At 38.4% G+C, this 22,962-nt stretch overlaps 1 protein-coding gene across 2 annotated transcripts in view; it reads left to right on the top strand.

Moving 5' to 3' along the window:
- The window catches only part of MANBA (mannosidase beta), a 122,416-nt gene that overhangs the window by 49,240 nt on the left and 50,214 nt on the right, over window positions 1–22,962 (top strand). For both annotated transcript variants that reach the window (XM_027598546.2, XM_027598545.2), the window contains exon 8: window positions 22,295–22,446. In XM_027598546.2, coding sequence (XP_027454347.2) covers window positions 22,295–22,446 — 152 coding nt within the window. The remainder of the gene's footprint in view (window positions 1–22,294; window positions 22,447–22,962) is intronic.

Here is a 22,962-nt window from a genome sequence, read left to right as displayed (position 1 = left end):
CTGGGTATGGAAGTCTAGGTTGGAAATAATTTTCCTTCACAGTCTGAAGACATTGCTTCATTATCTTTTAGCTTTTAGTATTTTTGTTTTGAAATATAATTACATTCTAATTTTTGTTTTTCTTGTATAGGACTCTTTTTGTTGGCTTCTGGAAGCTTTTAGGATTTCTTTACCTCTGATAATCTAAATTTAAAAATTTGAAAATGAGTGGATTTTTGTTGTTGTTGTTCTGCTAGTTATCCTTGTGGGCTCTTCCAGTCTAGAAACTCAATCTGGAAATTTTGTTATATCTTTCATAATTTTTCATTCATTATCTTTGTTTTATTTTTTTGGTACAACTATTAATCAGATATTGGACCTCCTGGACTGAGCAATATTCTTAGACTTTCCTTTCTGTATTCTATCTTATTTTTTTATTCTGTCTTCTGGGAGAGTTACTTGATTTTATCTTCAGTTTTTAAAATTAGATTCTTCATTTTTGTTGTCGCTTTAAAAAATTTCTAAAAAGTTTTTTGTTTTTATAATGTTATTAATTTTTTTAAAGATTTAATTTGAAAAAAAATTTTTAAAAGATTTTATTTATTTGAGAGAGAGAGAGAGAGAGAGCACTTGCACAAGAGAGTACAAGCAGGGGTGGGCAGGAGAGGGAGGAGCAGACTCCCTGCTGAGCAGGACGAGGTTGCAGGGCTCAGTCCCAGGACCCTGAGATCATGACCTGGCCTGAAGGCAGACACTTAACCAACTGAGCGACCCAGGTGACCCTTATTTTGTTTTTAAGTAATCTCCACACCTAGTGTGGGGCTTGAACTCACAACTTCTAGATCAAGAGTTGCATGCTCTACTGACTGAGCCAGCCAGGTTCTCCAAAAGAGAAATAAATTTAATTTATTTTTAAATTGCATCCTATTTATATTTTTTAATTATATCTTCTCATTTCTCTTAAAATGTTAATTATTACTATAAGTATTTTTCAAGTTTTCTCTGCATTGTTTTGTTTTCCATATTTCTTTATTTCTTCCATTTGTTTTGATCTCTGTCTTTCCCATTAGAGGTCGTCCTTGAATGTCTGGTGATCCTTGGTGTCCATTCTGAAGATTAACTCACAAAAATGCAGATAAGAAGTCCTATATGAGGTTCAGTATTCATTATTGAGGTGGAAATCCAGCTTTATCATGTGGTGATGCCCACATGTCAGTAGCTATAGATCGTGCATGTGCACGTGGACGCGTGCACGTGCCTGCGTGTGTGTGTGTGTTTAGCTTTGCCAGTGAGGAAGTTCTCCACTCTCCTGCCTGGGGAATATAAGACTGGTTGTTACCATTCAGGGAATCTAGTGGCAGAAGGGGACTAAGGTTCTGACACGGAGCTTACAGTTTCATCCATTCCCCCCTCTCACAGTGTGCTTTGTATCCTCAAGCCTCTCTGATTCTGAAAGGCAAAATGATAGGTGAGCCTCAGGATCCCTTTTCCAAAGCAGTGTACTTGAGTTCTCCTTTTAGAATTAAGACATCTTATATGGGTCATTTTACGTAAAACTGCCTTTTCATGTCACTTTAAAACTTCTAAAATTGAGTCAAGATTGAAACTGGAGCTATCTAGAGAAGACAATGGGGAAAAATAGTCCCTGTACTCAAAAGTATTGCTCTCAAAGTACCTCTAGAAAAATCTTGCCCCCCTCCTCAATCTGTCAGGGACCATTATTAAAAAGAATACAGAGTCCCTGGGTGGCTCAGTCGGTTAAGCATCTGCCTTTGGCTCAGGTCATGATCCCAGGGCCCTGGGATTGAGTCCCACATCAGGGGACTTCTCCCTCTGCCTCTCTCTCTCTCTCTCTCTCTCTCTCTCTCTCTCTGTCTCTCATGAATAAATGAATAAAATCTTTAAAAAATGTAACTGCGATACATTTACCACACCCATCTAGATTAACAAGAATTCTTAAAAAAAATAAAAATTAAAAAATTAAAAATACAATAAAAATGTTTCCTCCTGAAGGTATAGCCATCTGTTTTGTCTCTAAATCTGTGAATAAACCTTATGGTAACCTTAGCTAGAGGATATTGAAAGGAAAATTTGTCTTTAGTCTAAAGAAATGACTAGGTCCTGCCTGGTTTGGGGTATAGCACTGAGGACTGGAAAGAACTACACTTAGGCATTTATTAGCTCTAGGCTACTTATTTAGTCCTTCAAGTGTCATTTCCTTATATGTAAAATGGGACAGTAAAGATGACATAACCTGGATCTGGCTTATAAGTAGTAGCAATCTGAATCCCCTTCGTAGGTCTCCTCCTTCCCCCAGCATCAACCTTTGGTGTTTGCAGTTAGCTGGGGTTATACTCTGGTTTCATCTCTCACATTTGGGGTTACCTGTCCTTTGGGCCAGACACCATGCTAAATATGGAAATATATGCTTTAGAAGCTCATTATCTATTTTTTCTTTGTTTATTCATGCTCTATATTTTCTGAGACGTTGTGTGTGAGTGTGTGTGTGTGTGTGTCCACAATTTGTAGGGAGAATATCCTACAGCTGTCTAAAGGGCCAAAACATTCACTCTTATTCTAACCGTCTTGGTACAAGATGTCTGCTCTCTCACATGTTGAGTTGTCGTGTCTTATTTTTATGAAAGGAAGAGGAACTTCTGTGTTTTTCTGTTTGTGGGAAATAATTCTTTTCATTCAGGCTAGTATGGTTGCGTTATTGTTTATTACATACAGAGATGCCATTTTTTGAATTGGCCAGGAGTGAAAGGTGTATTGTTCCATGCCTTGTGTTAATGTATATCTGTGAAGTGTACCCTTTGGCTGTGGCAACTATAGAGTTTGTTATTTTTGAGACTCATTCATTCACTAAATACTTAGCGAGCATCTACTGGGTTTCAGCCACTTGGCTAGGCTCTGGTGGTAGAGCAGTGAGTAAGACATTGTTTCCACTTCTCTCTGAGGTCTTAGTGAAACTAACAATTTGGTTGGGAAATTAAATAATTAAACAAACAGTTGCAATAAAATATAATAAGCATGCTAGAGAAATATAGAGTACCGTAGAAGGACCAGAGCAGGAGCATTCTGGGAAGACTCCCAGAGAAGGTGATATTTGTGTTCTCAGGGATGAGTAGAATTTGACCAAACAATGTAGCAAAGAGGCAGAGGGACAATCATATGTCAGGGCCCAGGGGCTCAAAGGAATATTGTGTGATTGTGGAGGTGAAAATCATTTCAATGTGGCTGAGTTTGAGTTTGAAGTAGAAGAAGGGGTGGTTTCATAAAGGTAGGCTGGGGCAAGCTCATGCAGGGTCTGGGAAGCGATGTGGAGGACTGGACTGCCTTAAGGGCAGTGGGAATTCTATGCAGGGAAAGAGAGAGCCATGACCATATTTGTTTTACAAGGATTGTGCAGATCAGATTGGAAGAATGACAAGAATGGGAGGCCAGTTAGAAGACTGTGGTGGTGATCCAGGCACAGGATGATGATTGCTCAGTCTATAGAATTGCTGAAGAAATAGATTTGAGAGAGATTTGGGAGTTAATACCCTCAGACTTGTTGATGTGGGGATGGGAGAGAGGGGTGGGTTAGCAATGGTTCTTAAGTTGCTGGTTTGGGCCACTGAACAGGTTGCATTTCTGTTCTTTGAACGCAATTACTCAGAAAGAAGATCAGGTTTGAGCGACAGGATAGGGTGGAAATTATTTCTGTGTTAGATGTGTTTTGTGTGGCGTGATTAAGAGGCACCTAAGGAATGATAATTGATGGGCATTTCATTATATAGGTCTGGAGCTTAGGAATTAGATCTAGATCAAAGATTGGAAGTGGAAATCAACAGAATAAGTTAATTGTAGTCATGGGAGGGGATGAACTACCTCAGGGACTGCATGGAGAGGAGCCCTAGGACAAAACCCGGCATCATCATGATTAAGCAAGGGGGGAGGAAACGAGCCTATGGAGGAATTGAAGAAGGAATGACCAAAGAGGTAGAGGCAAAACCAGTTGACTGGGGAGTCACAGAACCCAGAGGGAAAGAGTATTTTAAGAAGCAGAGAGTGTTCAAAGAGTGTCAGATGCTGCAAGGAACTCAAGTTGGAAAAGGAGTGAGAAAGATCCTTTCGATTTGGTAATAATGAGATGACTGACTGCTGGACTCGACCAGAATAGGTCAGATTGCAGTGGGTCAGGAAGTGACTAAAGGTGAGGAAGTGGAGACAGTGAGAAGAGATGACTCTGAGAAATGTTTGATGGGAACCTCCCTTGAGCCAAGTGGGAATGATGGCTAGTTGGGGTCAGAAGACTGGCTACATGCAGGGGACTGTGCAAATAAGTCAATATATCTAAATACTGAGGATCTAGCTTTTTCATGGATGGAGGAAGGTGGTATACATATAGAAAAGAGAAACACTGGGGCGCCTGGGTGGCTCAGTCAGTTGAGCGTCTGTCTTCAGCCCAGGTCACGATCCCAGGGTCCCGGATTGAGCTCCATTTCGGGCTCCCTGCTCGGCGGGGAGTCTGCTTCTTCCTCTCCCTCTGCCCCTCTCCCCAGCTTGTTCTCTCTTTCTCTCTCTCTCTCCCTCTCCCTCTCAAATAAATAAATAAAATATTTTTAGAAAGAGAAAAGAGAAAATCTAGAATGGATTGGAATTGGAGCTAATAGTGTGAACTCATGATTTTCAGCATATGCATAAAAATAGAACTATACAGATGTAAATGCATGTGTGTATATTTATAGATAGACAGATGGACAGACAGACAGGCAGACACACACACATTTTCTAGCTCTTTCCAGGCCTTCCCAGAGGTCCTGAGAATAGTGGCACTCTAGTAACAATGAACAGAGCTAGTGTTCAGATCTTGGTCTTTAAATAACACTGTCTACTTAAAGGGCTCTTTGGAGAAATGATGGATGCTGGGGCTAGAGCTTAGACTATCTTGCTGCACTAGAAAGTAAGAAGGTACTCAAGGATGACTGGATAAGTTGGGGCACCTGGGTGGCTCAGTTGGTTAAGCATCAGACTCTTGATTTCATTTCAGGTCATGATCTTAGGGTTTTGAGGTCAAGCCCCATGTTGGGCTCTGTGCTCAGCAGAGAGTCTGCTTAAGATTCTCTTTCCCTCCTGCCCCCCCACCCCCCGCTCATGTGCACGTGCTCTTTCTCTCCCTCAGATGAATAAAATCTTAAAAAAAAAAAATAGATTGATGGGATAAGTCAAAAGGACACTGGAACCAATTTAATGTGCTCCCACTGGCCAAATCTGAAAAAAATTGAGCATTAAAATAAAGAGTGGTAGTAAAAGATTATAAACCATTTAACAAGTAAATGAGAGAAAGGAAAGTGATTTGTTAAAGTGGAATATCAACTAATAAATGTAGAAGGAATAATGCAACTAGAATAATAATCATTTGATAACTCCCATAGTTATAAGTAATTCAGGTAAGAAATACGAATGGATGCTAAAGCTGAGGATAAAAGTGGCATGAAATATGAGATATTTATATAGCCTCAAAGCATCTCTCAACAAAATATTTATAATGGAGAAAAAATACAATGGGGAAATCTGGCAGACATTATCTTGATTAAGTGATTAAGGTTATCACCACCAACATGACAAAATGACATGGTGTCCACCTAACAGGCTGCAACAAGAATACAGCTGTGATAGTCCTGTCAAAGCAGATAACCTGGATCTGCATCAGGCAATCTCAGATTGAGCTCCATTAGCTAAAACCTTCAAATGCACTTCAGTCTACTGTAATCTTAAAAAGTATCAAGGAAGGACTGAGGAACTATTCCACATTGAAAGAGACTAGAGAGATGTCACAGCTCCGTGCAGTGCCTGATCTTTTTTGCTATAAACAATGTTATTGGGGCAACTAACAAAACTTGAATGGGGTCTCTGGGTGAAGGGTATTCAGGAGTTCTTTGTACTACCTTTGCAACTGTCCTATAAGTTCAAATGTTGCAACATAAGAAAGAACGCCATTAAGAGAATGAAGAGCAATGATAACAAAATCCTGATGGGAAGGAGTCAGTAAGCAGGGCGAGACTGAAAACAGTTCAAAACCAGAGAGGGGGTGGAGAGGGCGCGGTCTCTGATAAGGTAGGGGAGGATGATGTCACCACACCAGTGGATGGATTCAGTGGGGGGCCAGGGGCTCTGTTTTTGTTGTCATAGGGTTAAAAATAAAATAACATATGTAGAGGAAAAGATGGAGCTTGAGGATGGAAGTAATTTTGCAGATCTGTAGGACCATGTAAGGTATAGTTTCTTTCTATGGGAATTGCAAGCTCTTCTTTCAGCTGTCTCACCAGGAAAAAGTGAACCTGAGCAAGAAAGTTTAGGGAGTTCTGGTCAGGTAACTTTTTTCTCTCCTGGGCGCTAGGATGTAATGTCTTGTTGAGAGGGATGGGGGGCAAGTTAGAAATTTGAGAAAGTGAAGTCTTGAGGTAGCCACTATAGAGAAAAGGCTAGAAGGGGCTAAGGCAACATGATAGGATCTGGGGAAGCATCGAGGGCCCAGCTGAGGCTGAGAATGGAATCTCTTTATCTGAGAGTCGGAATACCTTCACTTTGGATAAACTACTGATTTCTGGTTATGACATGTTCGGGTGCTTTGGTGGTCTTTTACAAGGTGTCTTGGTGTGTGGTATGGTTTGAAATTGTTTTCTGGACCCTCCGCCTACCCTGCTTGTACACATGCTAATGAAATCCCTTGTATTTGAGCAACACTTTAAAGTTTGAGGTGAGGCTTGGGTCCAAAACTAGGTCTCTTTCCCTGCTGTGGTTTTTGAAATTGTCTTCTTATTTCTGGAATGTTATAGGAATAGTAGTTCTATGTCTATTTTAGTTAACCTGTTAATACCTTACGATAACATTTAAATCAGTTTTGTATTCTGCTCATTAGAAGGCTCAGAAAACAGCCATGAAGGTGATTAAAGAAAAAAGAGGTTAAAGGAATAGGGTAATTTACCTCAGAGAGCTGAGGACACGTTTGTTAATTCTTTAACTTGCTATTCAGGAAATTTTTCATTCATCTCTCATAGGATAGAGGTAGAGGAGGAAGTGAACTTAGAGTGGAGCATGTGAGACCAAGGTTACCCATGGGAGCGGCTGTGCGGTAGTCAAGGTTGTGCGCACTAGAATGGGCCACTGAGGAACACCTCAGCATGCGTTTGCAGTGGGAACTTTGAAGAGTATTTATACCCATTTGTCCATTAGACTGGGATGGTAGAGATTGGATCAGAGGATCTCTTGTGCCTCCCCACGATTCTGATTGCCCAAAAGAGGAAACCAGAATGAAATAAAAATTTGAGCTCTCTGCAAGTTTCAGGAATCAGTGTTTGCCTTTGAAATTTAGATTAAAGTGTAGATTAATTTCACATTTTGTAAATGAGAAATAATACCTAATTGACCTGTGTTTCCAGGGTGGTTCTTCCCGGGAATTCAACACTTGGCAGCCCTAAATTTCTTCATGTTTTCAATGGTTTCAGACTTGCCAGCGTTCAGCAAGCAAGAAATTTGACTGCTACTTGCCATCCTTATCTGTCTCGGCAGGGGTCTCTTAGTCTTATCTCTTTGGTGGGAAAGTGTCAGATTGGGGTTTCTTTTCTTCTTTTTTTTTAAACTGAAGTATAGTTGACACACAATGTTACATTAGTTTCAGGTGTACAGTATACTGTTTGGATAACTGTATAATATGCTATGTTCACCACAAGTGTGGCTACCGTCTGTCACTGTGTGACACTATTACAGTACCATTGACTATATTCCCTGTGCTGTGCTTTTATGTCGGTGACTTACTCATTCTGTGACTGGAAGCCTGTAGCTCCCCCTCCCCTTCACCCATTTTACACATCCTCACACCCCCTCCCGTCTGGCAACCATCAATTTGTTGAAACAGAAATTGGGTCTGTTTCTGCTCTTGTTTGTTTATTTGTTTGTTTTGGTTTTTAGATTCCACATGTCAGTGAAATCATATGGTATTGGTCCTTCTCTGTCTGACTTATTTCACTTAACACAATACCCTCTAGGTCCATCCGTGTTGTCAGATTAGAATTTCTTTTTATTTTCTGTTTATTGTGAAGTATAACACGTATACAGAAAAATACACAGAACATATGTGAAATGCTTAATGAACGATTAGAAAAAGAATGTTTATGTAACAGTTACCCTGATCAAGAAATAGAGCATTGCTAGCCCCTCCAAAACTCCCCCTGCCTTTTGTGAGCCTCCCCAATCACTGCGCTTTCCTCCTTCCTAAAGATCCACTATCCTGCCTTGTAACACTATAGTTTAGTTTGCCTGTCTTTAACTTTTGTGTACAGGGAACCACGTGGTATGTATTCTTTTGTGTCTGGTTAACTTGGCTCAACATTGTATTTGTGACATTTAGATATGTGGTCATATATAGCTGTAGTTTGTTTATTTATATTGCTGTGTGATATTTCAATGTGTGATACATTCTGCTGTTGAAATTTAGGTAGTTTCCAGTCTTGGCCATTCTGGGTAACACTACTATGAACATTATTGATGATCAGTCAGAGCACAGCATTTCTGCTGGGACTGGAATCACTGGATCTCAGGGCACGTGTTGGTCAGCTTTGAGAGAGCGTACTAAACTGCCTTCCAGAGTGCTTATATTTCACTTTTACGCCACATGCCCACATGCCTCCCAGTACGAGCTATTGTGTCAGGACTTTTGTTCTTGTCACGGGCACCTCCTTGTCTCACCTCAATTGCTCTCGTATCCTGATGGTTCTGTTGTTATCTTGGGCTTGCTCTATGTATAACTGTTCCTATTTTTAAACTCTTATTGAAATCCATCTTGCTTCAATTTTGTATCTTTTATGCCTCTCTTCCATTGAGATTAGACATATACATTTTTTTAAAAGATTTTATTTATTAGAGAGAGAAAGAGAGAGAGAGTGTACACAAGCGGGGATGGGGGCAGCAGGCAGAGGGAGAAGCAGGGACTCGATCCCAGGACCCTGGGATCATGACCTGAGCCAAAGGCAGACACTTAACCCACCGAGCCACCCAGGTGTCCTAGACATCTGCATTTTTATTTTTTGTTTTACTGAGTATGTCTCAAGACAGCAGCACAGTTAACTCAGACAAAAGGCCTTGGGGAAGTTACAAATTTTGGATGCAGCCCATGTAGCAGAGATGTACTGGGTCTAGTAGGAGGGGAAAGGGCTGACTACATTTCCTTGTGAACAGGGAAGAATATCTGGATGACTGAAAAATTTTTTTATTGTTGAAAGAAATAATGCTGAGGCACATACTGTAAGTTGAAGGGAGGTCATATGAAGAAAATATAGAAAATTTTAAAAATAAATTAAAAAATAAAAGATAGGCATTGGGATATTATAAATTCTGTCCAAAAAGTCATTTCATGGGGACCCTAGAATGCAAGTCTGGTGGAGTCAGCTTTCTTTTAACAAAGGAAGTTTTGTGTATAAGTGTAGTGGGAGAGGCTACTCTGGGTAAATGGGATAAAAATATCTTCCTAATCACTGTTTAGCTATCTTCTGCCCAGGTTAATTGAATATTTTTATCCTACTAATTGATTATACTGAATTCCTACCTAATATGTGTCAGAGACATAATAAGTATGTTTGAAGGACTATTACAGTTTACCTTTCTAGAAAAATAGGAAATCAATTAGTTGATATTTCTCTTTAGCACCACTTATTTTGTAAGACTCTCCCATGTATTCCCTATGTAAGGTAAATCTTGCTAAAAGCAACAGAAGGTAGTTGTTTGTATTTGACTTAGCATCAAGATTCTCCAATTAAATTATTGTAGGGAAATAGACAAGATAATGTAATAGTATGTAATCCAGGATTAGAAATTATATTGCACAGTTCCTAAGCCAGAAGAGGTAAAAAATTGCCCCTAGCTATTAGAACAAAAATGGAGATTTATTCCTCTTTTTTTCTTTTTTCAAATTTTGCTTTGTTCTTTGTTTCTTTAAGTTCCCAGTTTCATCTTTGCCGTATCTACAGAGCAGAAAGAGAGCACAATGCCAGTGAAATTTTTTTCTTTTTCTTTCTAAGTGCTGCTCTTTAAAGACCTTAAAAGTATATAGCTAAAAAATATGGAATTCAGAATAATCAGGGTGTATTTCTGACTACTCTGTACTTCTGATCAACACTGAGAGTTCAGAGACTGTGAAGTATGTCTCCCTCTGTGTGTCCCAGGTTTCCTAGGGCAAAAACATTTGAGTTTCTGAGTGACATGAATTTTGAGGGACACTGTTCATCTTAGTAAATTTCCCTTTTGTCTTTTTTTTTAAAGATTTAATTTATTTATTTGAGAGAAAGAGACAGAGAGAGCGTGCACAAGCAGGGGGAGGGGTAGAGGGAGAGGGAGAAGCAGACTCCCTGCTGAACAGGGAGCCCAACTCAGGGCTTGATCCCAGGACCCTGAGACCATGACCTGAGCTGAAGGACTAAGCACCCAGGTGCCCCACGCCCTTTTGTCTTTCTGTCAGGTTTTAATTAAACATTTCCAAAATGGCTATGGGTAGTGGCTTACCCAGGCTGGGTCATGGGAGCAGTTAGCCCTGGGTACAGGCAGTAAGTGGGTGCATTATGTGTAGGTTACAGGTTGGCCTGCATATTATTAGTAGTATGTCTGGCAATTCTATACAATGTCAGTGATTAAATACTCCTCCTTGCAAAATCTTTTGTTGGTCTAAGTTTTATCCATCTGTGAGATTATTCTTGAGTTTTAGTAACATACGTAGGCTTCAATTTAGCACATTTTAATTATTAACTCTTTAATAAATGTTATATTCTACATGGAAGTAAATTTGGAGAACTCTTAGTTATACAGTTAGTTGTCCCCAGGATCATGGAGACTCAGCTGCATATAGTCATTTTGAAAGCAAGTTTATAGTAGTTTAAAATAGTTTAAACTTGTTTTGGAATAGTTTATGTCCCCATTCTCTGTCTTATTACATATTCTTGTATTTAAAAGTAGATTAGAAACAACAATAGCAGAGTGATTGTAAAAAAGCAAAAACTTAACATGAGCTACTTCAGTGTGACCTCTTGGAATTTTTATTTTTATGCTTAAAATTTTAAATAGAAATAATTGATAAGCTGAACTTCATTAAAATTAAAATTAAAAACATCCATAAAAACTTCATTAAAATTAACAACACCCAGGGTGGGGGCACCTGGGTGACTCAGTTGGTTTGGCGTCCACCTCTTGATTTTGGCTTAGGTCATGATTTCGGCTTAGGTCATGATTTCGGCTTAGGTCATGATTTCAGGGTCGTGATATTGAGCCCCGTGTCAGTCTTCACACTCCAAGGAAGTCTGCTTGGGGTTCTCTCTCTGCCTCTCCTTAAACCCCTCCCCCTACTTGCACTTGTACTCTTTCTTTCTCTCTCAAATAAATACATCAATCTTTAAAAAAAATTAAAAACTTCTACTCTGCCAAAGACAATGTCAAGAGAATGAGAAAACAAGTCACAGTTGGGAGAAGTGTTTGCAAAAGACATACCTTGTTAAACAAAATACATGAAGAACTATTAAAACTCACAATAAGAAAATAACCCAGTTAAAAAATGGGCCAAAAACCGTAACAGAAACTTGAAGAGATACAGATGGCAAATAAGCATATGAAAAGGTATTCCACATCACATGTCATTAGGAAAATGCAAATTAGAACAAGATGGCACTACACACCTATTAGAATGGCCAAGACATGGGGCACTTGGGTGACTCAGGTCATGATCCTAGGGCTCTGGGATGGAGACCAGAGTTGGGCACCCTTCTCTGTGGGGGGCCTCCTTCTTTCTCCCTTTCCCTCTGACCCTTCCCCCTGCTCGTGATCTCGCTTGCTCGCTCTCTCTGTCAAATGAATAAATAAAAAACAAACAACAAAAAAGAGTGGCCAAAAAGGACAATGCCAAATGCTGGTGAGGATGTGAAGCAGCAGGAACTCTCCTTCATTGCTGGTGGGAATGCAGAATGGTACAGTTGGTCACTTTGGAGGACAGTCTGGTGTTTCTTACAAAACTAAATATACTCTTACCATACGATCCAGCAATCGATCTGCTCACTATTTATCCAAGGGACTGAAAACTTATGTCCACACAAAATCTGTACATCACTGTTTACAGCAGCTTTATTCCTAATTGCCAAAACTTGGAAGCAACCAAGATGTCCTTCAGTAAGTGAAGTGCTAAGTAAACCTGGTGGATCCAGACAATGGAATTTTATTCAATGCTGAAAAGAAATGAGCTATTAAGCCCCGAAAAGACTTGGAGGAAGCTTAAATGATGATTACTAAGTGAAAGAAGCCAATCTGAAAGGGCTCCATGTGGTATGACTCCATGTATATGACATTCTGGAAAAGATGAAACTATGGAAGCCGTAAAAGATCAGTGGTTGCTAGGGGCTGTGGGGAGGAGGGAGGGATGAATAGGTGGAGCATACTGGATTTTGAGGTCAGTGAAACTGCTCTGTATGATACCATAATGATAACACATTGTTATACGTTTGTACAAACCTATAGAATGTAACACACCATGAGTGAAGTAAAATGTAAACTAGGTCTTTGGGTGATAATGATGTGTCAGTATAGGCTTATCAGTTGTAACTAATGTACCATCATAGTGGAGGATGCTGGTAATGAGGAAGGCCATGCACTATGGGGGCGAGGGTATATGGGAAGTTTCCGTACTTTCCCCTCAATTTTCCTGTGAATCTTAACTGCTCTAAAAAAAGTCTGTTAAAAAAAACTTAAATCGAGGAAAGTGTGAACTGTGATGTGTAATATGTAATATTTTGTTTGGTAAGTGCATATTTGAATTCATATATGAAATATTTTACTAATTTTAATATCTTTAGAGTTGAAATTCCTTGTTACTTTTTTCTTCCAAATTTTATTTAAATTCTAGTTAGTTCACATATAGTGTAATATAGGTTTCAAGAGTAGAATTTAGTGGTTCATCGTTTACATATAACACCCAGTGTTCATCATAACAAGTGCCCGCCTTAATATCCATCACCCATTTAGCCCATCCCCCACCCACCTCCCTCCGTAAACCCTCAGTTTTTTCTCTATCATTAAGAGTCTCTTACGGTTTGCTTCCCTCTCTCTCTTTTTCCCTTCCCATATGTTCATCTGTTTTGTTTCCTAAATTCCACGTATGAGTGAAATCATATGTAGTATTTGTCTTTCTCTGACTTATTTCACTTAGCATAATACATTCTAGTTCCATCCACGTCAATGCAAATGGCAAGATTTCATTCTTTTTTTTTTAAAAAAGATTTATATATTTGTTTTAGAGGAAGAGAGAGCATGCAAGCAGGGGGAGGGGCAGAGGGAGAGGAAGTGAAGCATGAAGTAGACTGCCCTCTTAGCATGGAGCCCAACATGGGGCTCAATCTCACAACCCTGAGATCATGACCTGAGCTGAAGTTAAGAGTTGGATGCTCAACCGACTGAGCCACCCAGGCGCCCCAAGATTTCATTCTTTTTGATGGCTGAGTAGTATTCCATTGTATATATACCACATCTTCTTCATCAGTCAATGAATATTTGGGCTCTTTCCATATTTGTCTATTGTTTATAGTGCTGCTATAAACATTGGGGTGCATGTGCCCCTTCGAATCTCTATTTTTGTATCCTTTGGCTAAATACCTAGTAGTGCAATTGTGGGATTGTAGGGTAGTTCTATTTTTAACTTTTTGAGGAACCTCCATTCTGTTTTCCAGAGTGGCTGTACCAGTTTGCATTCCCACCAATAGTGTAATAGGGTTTCCCTTTCTCTACATCCTCGCCAACACCTGTTGGTTCCTGTGTTGCTAATTTTAGCCATTCTGACAGGTGTGAGGTGGTATCTCATCGTGGTTTTGATTTGTATTTCCCTGATGATGAGTGATGGTGAGCATCTTCTCATGTGTCTGTTGGCCATCTTGAATCTCTTCTTTGGAAAAATCTGTATTCATGTCTTCTGTCCATTTCTTAACTGGATTATTTGTCTTTTTGGTGTTGAGTTTGATATGTTCTTTATAGATTTGGGATACTAATCCTTTACCAGGTGTGTCATTTGCAGATATCTTCTCCCATTCCATCAGTTGCTTTTTAGTTTTGTCGATTGTTTCCTTTCCTGTGCAGAAGCTTTTTATCTTGATGAAGTCCCAGTAGTTCATTTTTGCTTTTGTTTCCCTTGCCCCCAGAAACATGTCTAATAAGAAGTTGCTATGGCTGAGGTCGAAGAGATTGCTGCCTGTGTTCTCCTTTAGGATTTTGATGGATTCCTGTCTCACATTTAGGTCTTTCATCCATTTTGAATTTATTTTTTTTGTATGGTGTATGGAAATGGTCCAGTTTCATTCTTCTGCATGTGGCATTCCAGTTTTTTCCCAGCATCATTTATTAGCGAGACTGTCTTTTTTCCATTGGATATTCTTTCCTGCTTTGTTGAAGATTAGTTGACCATATAGTTGTGGGAATTGTTAATTGTTTTAAAACTAAAACTAAAGAAAGAATGAAAGTGAAACATGACATCAGTGTATGCTTTAGTAGTGGCAGATATAAAAAAAAACAAAATACCTTGGAATTCTTTTTGGTAGCACTTCAGATGCTTCATAGAGATCAAATGTGCAAGTTAGATTTGTCTGTATGAAAGGTGTTAAGAGTTGATATAAAGAAGTCATTCTTATGTTTCTGGAAAGACTGCAGCTGAACTCACAGAGGATATCTTGAAACAACTGGTTGCTTGTTTCATAAACCTCTGTTGTCGTCAGTGACAGGAGAGTGATGCATATGTGGCCAGTATTCAGAGTGGAGTTCATATAGAAATCAAAGAGATTAATCTCAAATTTTATTTCTGTCTTCTGGAAATCATTCTCTGAACCTTGTGGAATTTTCTTTTTGGGAAACATTTCTTCATGTGTGATGTTTTCTGGAACTTGGGAAAAATTTTGTTCATTCTTTTAAATCTCACCTCATTGTTGGAAAAAGCTACAGAAAGTCTTTCCTAGACAAGATGGAATGCTCATTATGAGGTAAGGACACAGTAAATTCTGAAAACTTAATCTCCACTTCGAAGTACTCCGTGATCCAAAGGAATGTGGATGCGTGAGAATCAGCTCAGATTTTGTCCTCTGCTACTGCAGTTTTTCTCTTTTGAATTATCTTTTTTTTTTTCCTGGTGTAGAATTTTAGATGAGGTTAATCAGATACAAACATATTTGCAAATAGCCAGAATCTGCCTTGAACGATGTACAGTGAAATACCAAGCTTTCAAACTTTTCTTTGAAGATAAGCGCACAGAAATTTTGGTGAAGGCTCTTCACTGTGCAACAACAAACTGTAAGGATGTTTACATAGGAAAAAAGAATCCAATTCTGAAGAAGAGTGTCAGGGGAACAACAAGATGCTGATCTTACATTGCCAAGAGAAATCAAAACAGCAGTGTTGAATACCCCAGTCATTTTCACCAAGAATTGGATGCTTGTTCTAAAGCAACAGATCAAATAATGTCTGTGTTCACTATCATTTGGCCATTTTCTTTTTCTCTGATTTTGCTGTGTTCAGAAGACATACTTGAGAAGTGGAAATTTTTCAGCCCAGAGGCATTTGTAAACACTTTGAGTGGTTCTCAAAGAAACAAAGGCATGGATACTACTTCATTTTTTGGAATTTAATGAGAAGTGGGATTTTTATGAATCTCTGTCAGACTTACCTTTACGTCTCATACTTTCCCAAAATATTTGTATATTTTGGGCTTCTTTTGAAAAAAACATTTCAAATTAAAATTAATAAGAGGTGTTCCTCTATCAACTGCGCAAGGATAGATTGGCAAATCTGCCTATATTCTTTATAAATCATATACGTACAAAGAAGATCAATTTTGACAAAGTTCTTGACATTGTTAGAAGTTAAGGCTCAAAATAACAACTATTATTCATTTCCATAATGAACCAATATATGGACATATTATTTACTTTTTTCAAAAACATTAATATAATCAAATACATGAGTCCATTATTTTTCCTTTTTTCTTCTCTAAGATTTTGTTTATTTGACAGAGAGAGAGAGAGCAAGCACAAGAAGGGGGAGTGGCAGGCGGAGGCAGAGGGAGAAGCAGGCTCCCCACTGAGCAGGGAGCTCGACACAGGGCTCGATCCCAGGACCCCGGGATCATGACCTGAGCCGAAGGCAGATGCCTAACTGACTGAGCCACCCAGGCGCCCACTTTTTTCCTTTTTTCTACTCTAATATTTATTTTACTTAAAAATAGTATGATTGTTCATATAAAGTTAAATAAAGGAAAGTGTCTGCATTTCTTTTCTGGATATTATCACTATTCATTTCATTTCATTATTATTACTGAAAATAATTTTGTCATGGAGAAGAGGGGCTTGTTAGAAAGTGATTCTGTCTGTTCTGTCAGATATGAAGAATACGCCTCTGTCTACAACTGTGCTGGTGTAAACTTGAAGCTGTTAATTTCTGGTTGCACTCTCTGCACGTTTCTAGGGCTCCACAAAGCGAGGCTCTCCTGTGTCCTCTTGCTCAGGCCTGTGTGAGGACAGCTCTTTGTGGAAACCCAGCACGTGTTTTCTCAGTGCTTCTGCATGTTAAAGCACTTTCAGAGCAGACAGAAATACATTTGCTTGTCTCTAAAAATACCTAATGTAGGTGAAATGATTTTAGGTGTATTTTGAAAATCCATGAAAATTATTTGAAAAATATTTCAGGTAACATTTGTTAATATTTGGAAATAAGGTTTTTTATTAAGAAGAAAATCAGTAGTATCTAGTGATACTATGACAGCTTTTTTTTTTTTTTAAGATTTATTTATTTGAGAGAGAAAAAGCATGAGCAGGGCAGAGGGAGAGGGGGAGAAGCAGACTCCCCACTGAGCACAAAGCCCAACTGACCGACTGACTTGGGGCTCGATCTCACCACCCTGAGATCATAACCTGAACCGAAACCAAGAGTCAGACACTCAACCCACTGAGCCACCCAGGCGCCCCAACTATGACAGCCTTTTTAGTATTTGATTACAAACAGCTGAGAAGTGATATGCAGTTTATGAATCTATGATTCATTACATCATCATCTGGTCTGCCAGAGAAAGAAATTTGAGAAGTACAGTATTATCAGTCACACACCTCTTAAGCCCTTTAGTTAAGATATTCCTAACTCTTGTCTAAAAAATGTGTTCAGCTATTCTGTACTTTGAAATGTAATCATAAAGCTAATTTAAAAACTTACCTAGTGACTTGCTAATAGAATCATCAACAATAGACAAATTTGGAAATTTTTTTTAAAGATTTTATTTATTTATTTGACAGAGAGAGACACAGCGAGAGAGGAAACACAAGCAGGGGGAGTGGAAGAGGGAGAAACAGTCCTCCCGCTGAGCAGGGAGCTTGATGCGAGGCTCAATCCCAGGACACTGGGATCATGACCTGAGCCGTAGGCAGACGCTTAACGACTGAGCCACCCAGGTGCCCCAACAAATTTGGAAATTTAAAAAAATTTAAATTCAAACTGCTTGGCTTACATATTTAGGTTCTTAGGTATTTTTTTCTACTTTTAGACAATAATTTATTTTGTTGGGCTGTTTAAAATAGTTTTGATCTTGTAATCCACTCTGGATGTAAATATGTGTTACTGAGGGGTCTTTTCCAAAAACCGCTTTCAAAGCCTATTATTTCCTCTGAAGTAAAATACCTGTTGTAGAAGAAGGCTTTTATGTTACCTATCAGGACTCCCAGAGGACATGGAGAATGACTGACACTAATCATAGACCCACCAGCCTTTAACCTGTCGAAGAATGTCCAGAACGAAAGGTGGCTGGTAATTCCTGCTTCACCTCTGACAACTGTCAGGGGCTTTAGGGTTTACTTTGACCTGGGTCATAAAATTGTTATTGCAAGAGCGGAAGATGGGGATAGCTGTCTTTTCACGAGAAAAGTTGAACAGAAAAGAAAAAAATTGGGGAAGATAAGTTTTATCATTAATAGTATTTGTAGCATTAATCGGTCTAAAGACATAAATGAGTTTTATTTTCTAGGTTAGTGATTCTCAAATTTTTTTGGATTCACAATGACTTTACATTCATAAAAATTATTGAGAACCACAACGTACCTTTGTTTATGTGAGTAGATTTTAAAACTGAGGATTAAATATTTACTCATTTCAAATCACAGTACCAAATCCATGACATGTTAATATATGAGTTATTTTATGAAGAATAGATATATTTACAAAACAGAAAATGTAGAGAGAATGACATTGTTTTACATGTTTGCAAATCTCTTTAATGTGTTGCTTAATGGAAGACAGCTGGATTCTCATCTGCCTCTGCATTCAATTTGCAACATGTTGTTTTCATTGAAACATAGGAAAAAGAAAGGATCTTACATAGATATGTAGTTGGAAAGGAGAGGAGTACTTTAATAGCCTTTTCAAATAATCGAGGCTATTCTTTGGTACTACAGGAGAACTTAAGTAGTGGTGGTTTCTTAAAAGTTAGTTGCAATGTGGAATCTGAAGCCATTTTAATGAACTGTTTGTCCTCTGTTAAATTGAAATCTGTTGGTTTTATATCTTGCACCTTTAAGGGATCTTTTAAATTATTTTTTTTTTTACCGAGACATAGTTGACAGTGTTACATTAGTTTCAGGTGTAGAGCATAGTGATTTGACAACTCTGTGCCTTATGCTGTGCTCACAAGTGCGGCTCCCACCTGTCACCATACAATGTTATTACAACACCACTATGTTCTCTATGCTGTACCTTTTATTACCATGACTTACTCATTCTTAATGGATCTTTTATTTGTATGTGATATCATAATATAGTGTGTTGGTTATTTGAAAAATATTAGTGTCTTGAGATTTCCAAGTGTTTCCAAACATTGAAACATTCCATTATATAATATCACATTCACATTTGTTAATACCACACTGATGTTATCTGAAAAGTCTTTTAAGTATTAGGAAGCGCTCGAGCTCATGGTAGTGGATACAAGTTTTCCTAAATCCTAATTTTTACCTGTAAATTTGAGTTTTATCCTTGTCCACAGTACTTTTACTTATTTTCCTTGAAGTGACAAGGCTCACTTCATTCATTTTCAAGAAAATGTCTGACAAATAGCCAATTCTGAATAACCATAGTTTGTCTGGCAGTTCTTTCCAGTTAAAATGAAGTTTCATGAACCAGGTGACTAATTCAGTTTACAACTCACGCAGTGGCCCAGATGCTTTTCCTCAAGAAATCCATTGTGTGGGACTTTATCTGTGTTTCCCATTCTATCATTTCATCACACAGACTATTATAACGATGTCTACTCAAGGTTAAGATAGAATTAGTAATTTTTACTGCTTTATCAAGGACATTCTTAAGTGAAACTGACTTTTTTTTTTCTGCTGATGCCTGAAGGTGAAAGATACAGTGACAGCACAGTTCAGATCTACTGCCTTGATTTTTGCTGAGGCACCAGGAGTGTTACCCACCACTGCTTTTGTAACATCAGGGCAAATGTTAACACAGTTGTTGCTAACCTTGAGAGTCAAAGAAACTGTTCAATGCTTTGAATATTTCAGCATCTCTTGTATTTTGTTGCCAAAGATTCACATAAAAGAGATCTTTGATGATTCATTGTGCTGATTAACAAATATAAGCAAACAGTAAGTCCATCATTCTAGATTCATCCATTTCTCAGGCAAACTGTGATAGTTCAGATGAGAGATCAGTTCAGTATCCTGTTGCAGCTTAATGTAGAGAGAATGACATTGTTTTACATGTTTGCAAATCATGTTTTGGATGATTTAACTGTATCATTGCAATGTGACAATGTGGTGATCTCATTTTCTGACTTTTTATCCAGTAGGCATTCAGCAATGTCAACTGTGAAACTCTCTCAGCTAATACATGTGCTTCTCATAATGAATCGTTGAACACTACATCGGATACTAATGATGTACTGGGTGTCTAGGTGGCTCAGTCAGTTAAGCATTTGCCTTCGGCTTGGGTCATGATCCCAGGGTCCTGGGATCGAGTCCCACATCAGGCTCCCTGCTCTGCGGGGAGCCTGCTTCTCCCTCTCCCTCTCCTTCTGCCTGCTGCTTGCCCTGCTTGTGCTCTCTCTCTCTCTTTGTCAAATAAATAAATAAAATCCTAAAAAATAAATATTTGGAATAATTTGAAAATTGATATAAATATGCATGTATTACTTTATTTTTTAAAAGATTTTTTGTTTATTTGACAGAGAAACAGCAAGAGAGGGAGCACAAACAAGGGGAGTGAGAGGGAGAAGCAGGCTTCCTGCCTAGCAGGGAGCCCGATGCGGGGCTGGATCCCAGGACCCTGGGATCATGACCTGAGCCGAAGGCACATGCTTAATGACTGAGCCACCCAGGCGCCCTTCCTCTTGTGTTTCTGTGTAGGTTGCAAGGGAAACTTTGAGATTCAAAAGGAGAATTTATTGAACGACAGTGAGGTTACAGACATTACAGCAAGAATAACGAGACACCACTACTAAGAACACAGTAGAAGCTGAGAACAAACTGAGTTAATTTCTGAAAACACACCTCTTTAAACACTAAACCTCTACCATAGAAGTAGAACACACCACAATATGCAAGCATGCATTCCATTAGCCAACAAAGTGATGATATCATCACATATCATGTAGCTTCTGGAAAATTCCACCATACATTCAAAAGAGTGTGAGAGTGAAAAAGGCAAATGATGTTTTAGCTTTACTATGGAAATAGTTTTTTTTTGTTGTTTTTTTTTTGAACACAAGGACCTCCTGCAGGATTCCAAGGGGTCCCTTGTAGTCCCCCGGCCATACTTGAAGAACTGCTGTTCTAGATATTTGAATCTACCCATCAAGGTGTTTTAAAAGTTATCTGTGAAAATCACTTTACATTTTTTACATTTTGCAATCCTAAAGCAGCTTTGGTAATTCCATGTCAAGATCCTCCTCAACCAAGCCTTATTCTATGTCTTCTCATAAAGTTCATTCGTATCTTTTTGTCTGTCAGTCATAAGGGCAAGGGTAAGGAAGTAGAAGAATGGTGGGCACTTTTATTTCATGAAATAAATTGATTAATTCATTCATTTATTTTATTTTTTAAAGATTTAATTTATTTATTTGACAGAGGGAGATGCAGTGAGAGAGGGAACACAAGCAGGCGGAGTGGGAGAGGGAGAAGCAGGCTTCCCGAGCTGGGAGCTCGATGTGGGGCTCGATCCCAGGACCCTGGGACCATGACCTGAGCCGAAGGCAGACGCCTAACGACTGAGTCACCCAGGCACCCCTCATTTATTTATTTTAATTAGAGAAGAAAAGCTTAATCTTGGTTCAAGGCTAGGCCTTGTTTGCGTAGAACCATGTTCCTCATTCTTTGATCCAGTTCATGGCTGGAAGGAATGAAGATTTGAATAGGAACATCAATCTTCTTTATCGAGTCTTGCTGCTCCTGCTTAACTGTGGGAAAACCTGGCTAGAGTGTCACAGAGACAAAGGTCTCAGCTTCTTCTCACACACCAATTATAACTTTGGAGTATGCACTCCTATTCCATCTTCCAGCTGAAACACCACTTACATCTCTAGAGCTCCAGCATCAAGTTTAATGTGATGATTAGTTGGGATTAAATTGCTTGTGCTATATGTCTTTGCTTCTAAGATGCACATTTTGGCACATGTTAGCAACACTGAAGTGAGAGTATGTTTTTATATGCAGGATACATCAGTTTAACTGGTGGGATTTCTCCCCCGTTTTTGTGAAATAGTACAAGTTTTTGTTCTAATTTTGAAATGTTATCTTCAAATATATTTCTTTTTTAAAAAAAAAGATTTATTTATTTTAGTGGGCGGGGGGAGGGGCAGAGGGAGAGGGAAAGAATCCTAAGCAGACTCTGTGCTGAGCCTGACATGGGGCTCGATCTCACAACCCTGAGATCATGACCTGAACTGAAACCAAGAGTCGGATGCTTAACCAACTGAGCCCCTCAGGAATCCTTCAAATATATTTCTTTTGATGGAATTACAAATGCCTGTTTCATGAGGAAGACTAGAATATATTTCTTCTTTAATAGTTTCTATATTTTATATCTATTAAAAGATAGAATCTGGCAATAATTTATTCTATTTTTTTCTGAAATGTGTACTTCCACATTAAATGCCTCATAGCAAATAGGAAATTAACATTAAATTATGTTCGTGTAAATTGTTCAAAAGTTTGCTTTCCTTTTTAAAAAAAATCTCTTTGCTTATGTTTTAAATTTGATACTCAGTATTTAATTTTGTTCATAATAGGTTTATTTTAGGACAGTGGAACTTATAGAAGAGCCCATTGAAGGATCTCGAGGTCTGAGTTTCTACTTCAAAATTAATGGATTACCCATATTTCTGAAAGGCTCCAACTGGATCCCAGCAGATTCATTCCAGGATCGCGTAACCTCTGACTTGTAAGTTATCATTTTTTATTTCTTGTTTTTCTTTTTATTAACAGTCCCACAAAGCTAAAGAATTACTCATTTTTGTTTTCTTTGGTTCCAGTGGAAGGAACTGAGAGGTAAGACAGAATTCTAGGATGATGGAAACTTTAGAATGGAAAGGCTTTTTAAATCATATATTCCATTTTCATTAGCTATTGATAGTCTTAACAGCTAAATGACTTGAGACTGCTGAAACCATCCAATTTCTAGAAAACTATTATATATTTCCTCTGGAGGAACAAGAAAATGACTAATGCACATTTTGGATAATCCCTGAAAAGGTTAAATTTGTTTTTTTTTTATTTTTCAAAGAATACCTTAAATATTTTTGTACATTCTTTTTAAAAAATGGAAACCCATATTTCCTTCTTCATTCTAAGCTATTTGTATATTCTTTTACTTTTACCTTAGTAAAAGGAACTAAAAAAGCTTTACAATTTTAAATCTAGAAGAAAATTTAAAGTGTTTATCCAAAGCTTTGAGAAT

The sequence above is a fragment of the Zalophus californianus genome, chromosome 2, assembly GCF_009762305.2.
Source record: "Zalophus californianus isolate mZalCal1 chromosome 2, mZalCal1.pri.v2, whole genome shotgun sequence".
Taxonomy (NCBI): domain Eukaryota; kingdom Metazoa; phylum Chordata; class Mammalia; order Carnivora; family Otariidae; genus Zalophus; species Zalophus californianus.
Note: the sequence above shows the minus strand (reverse complement) of the source record. Positions and strands in the feature narration are given on the sequence as shown.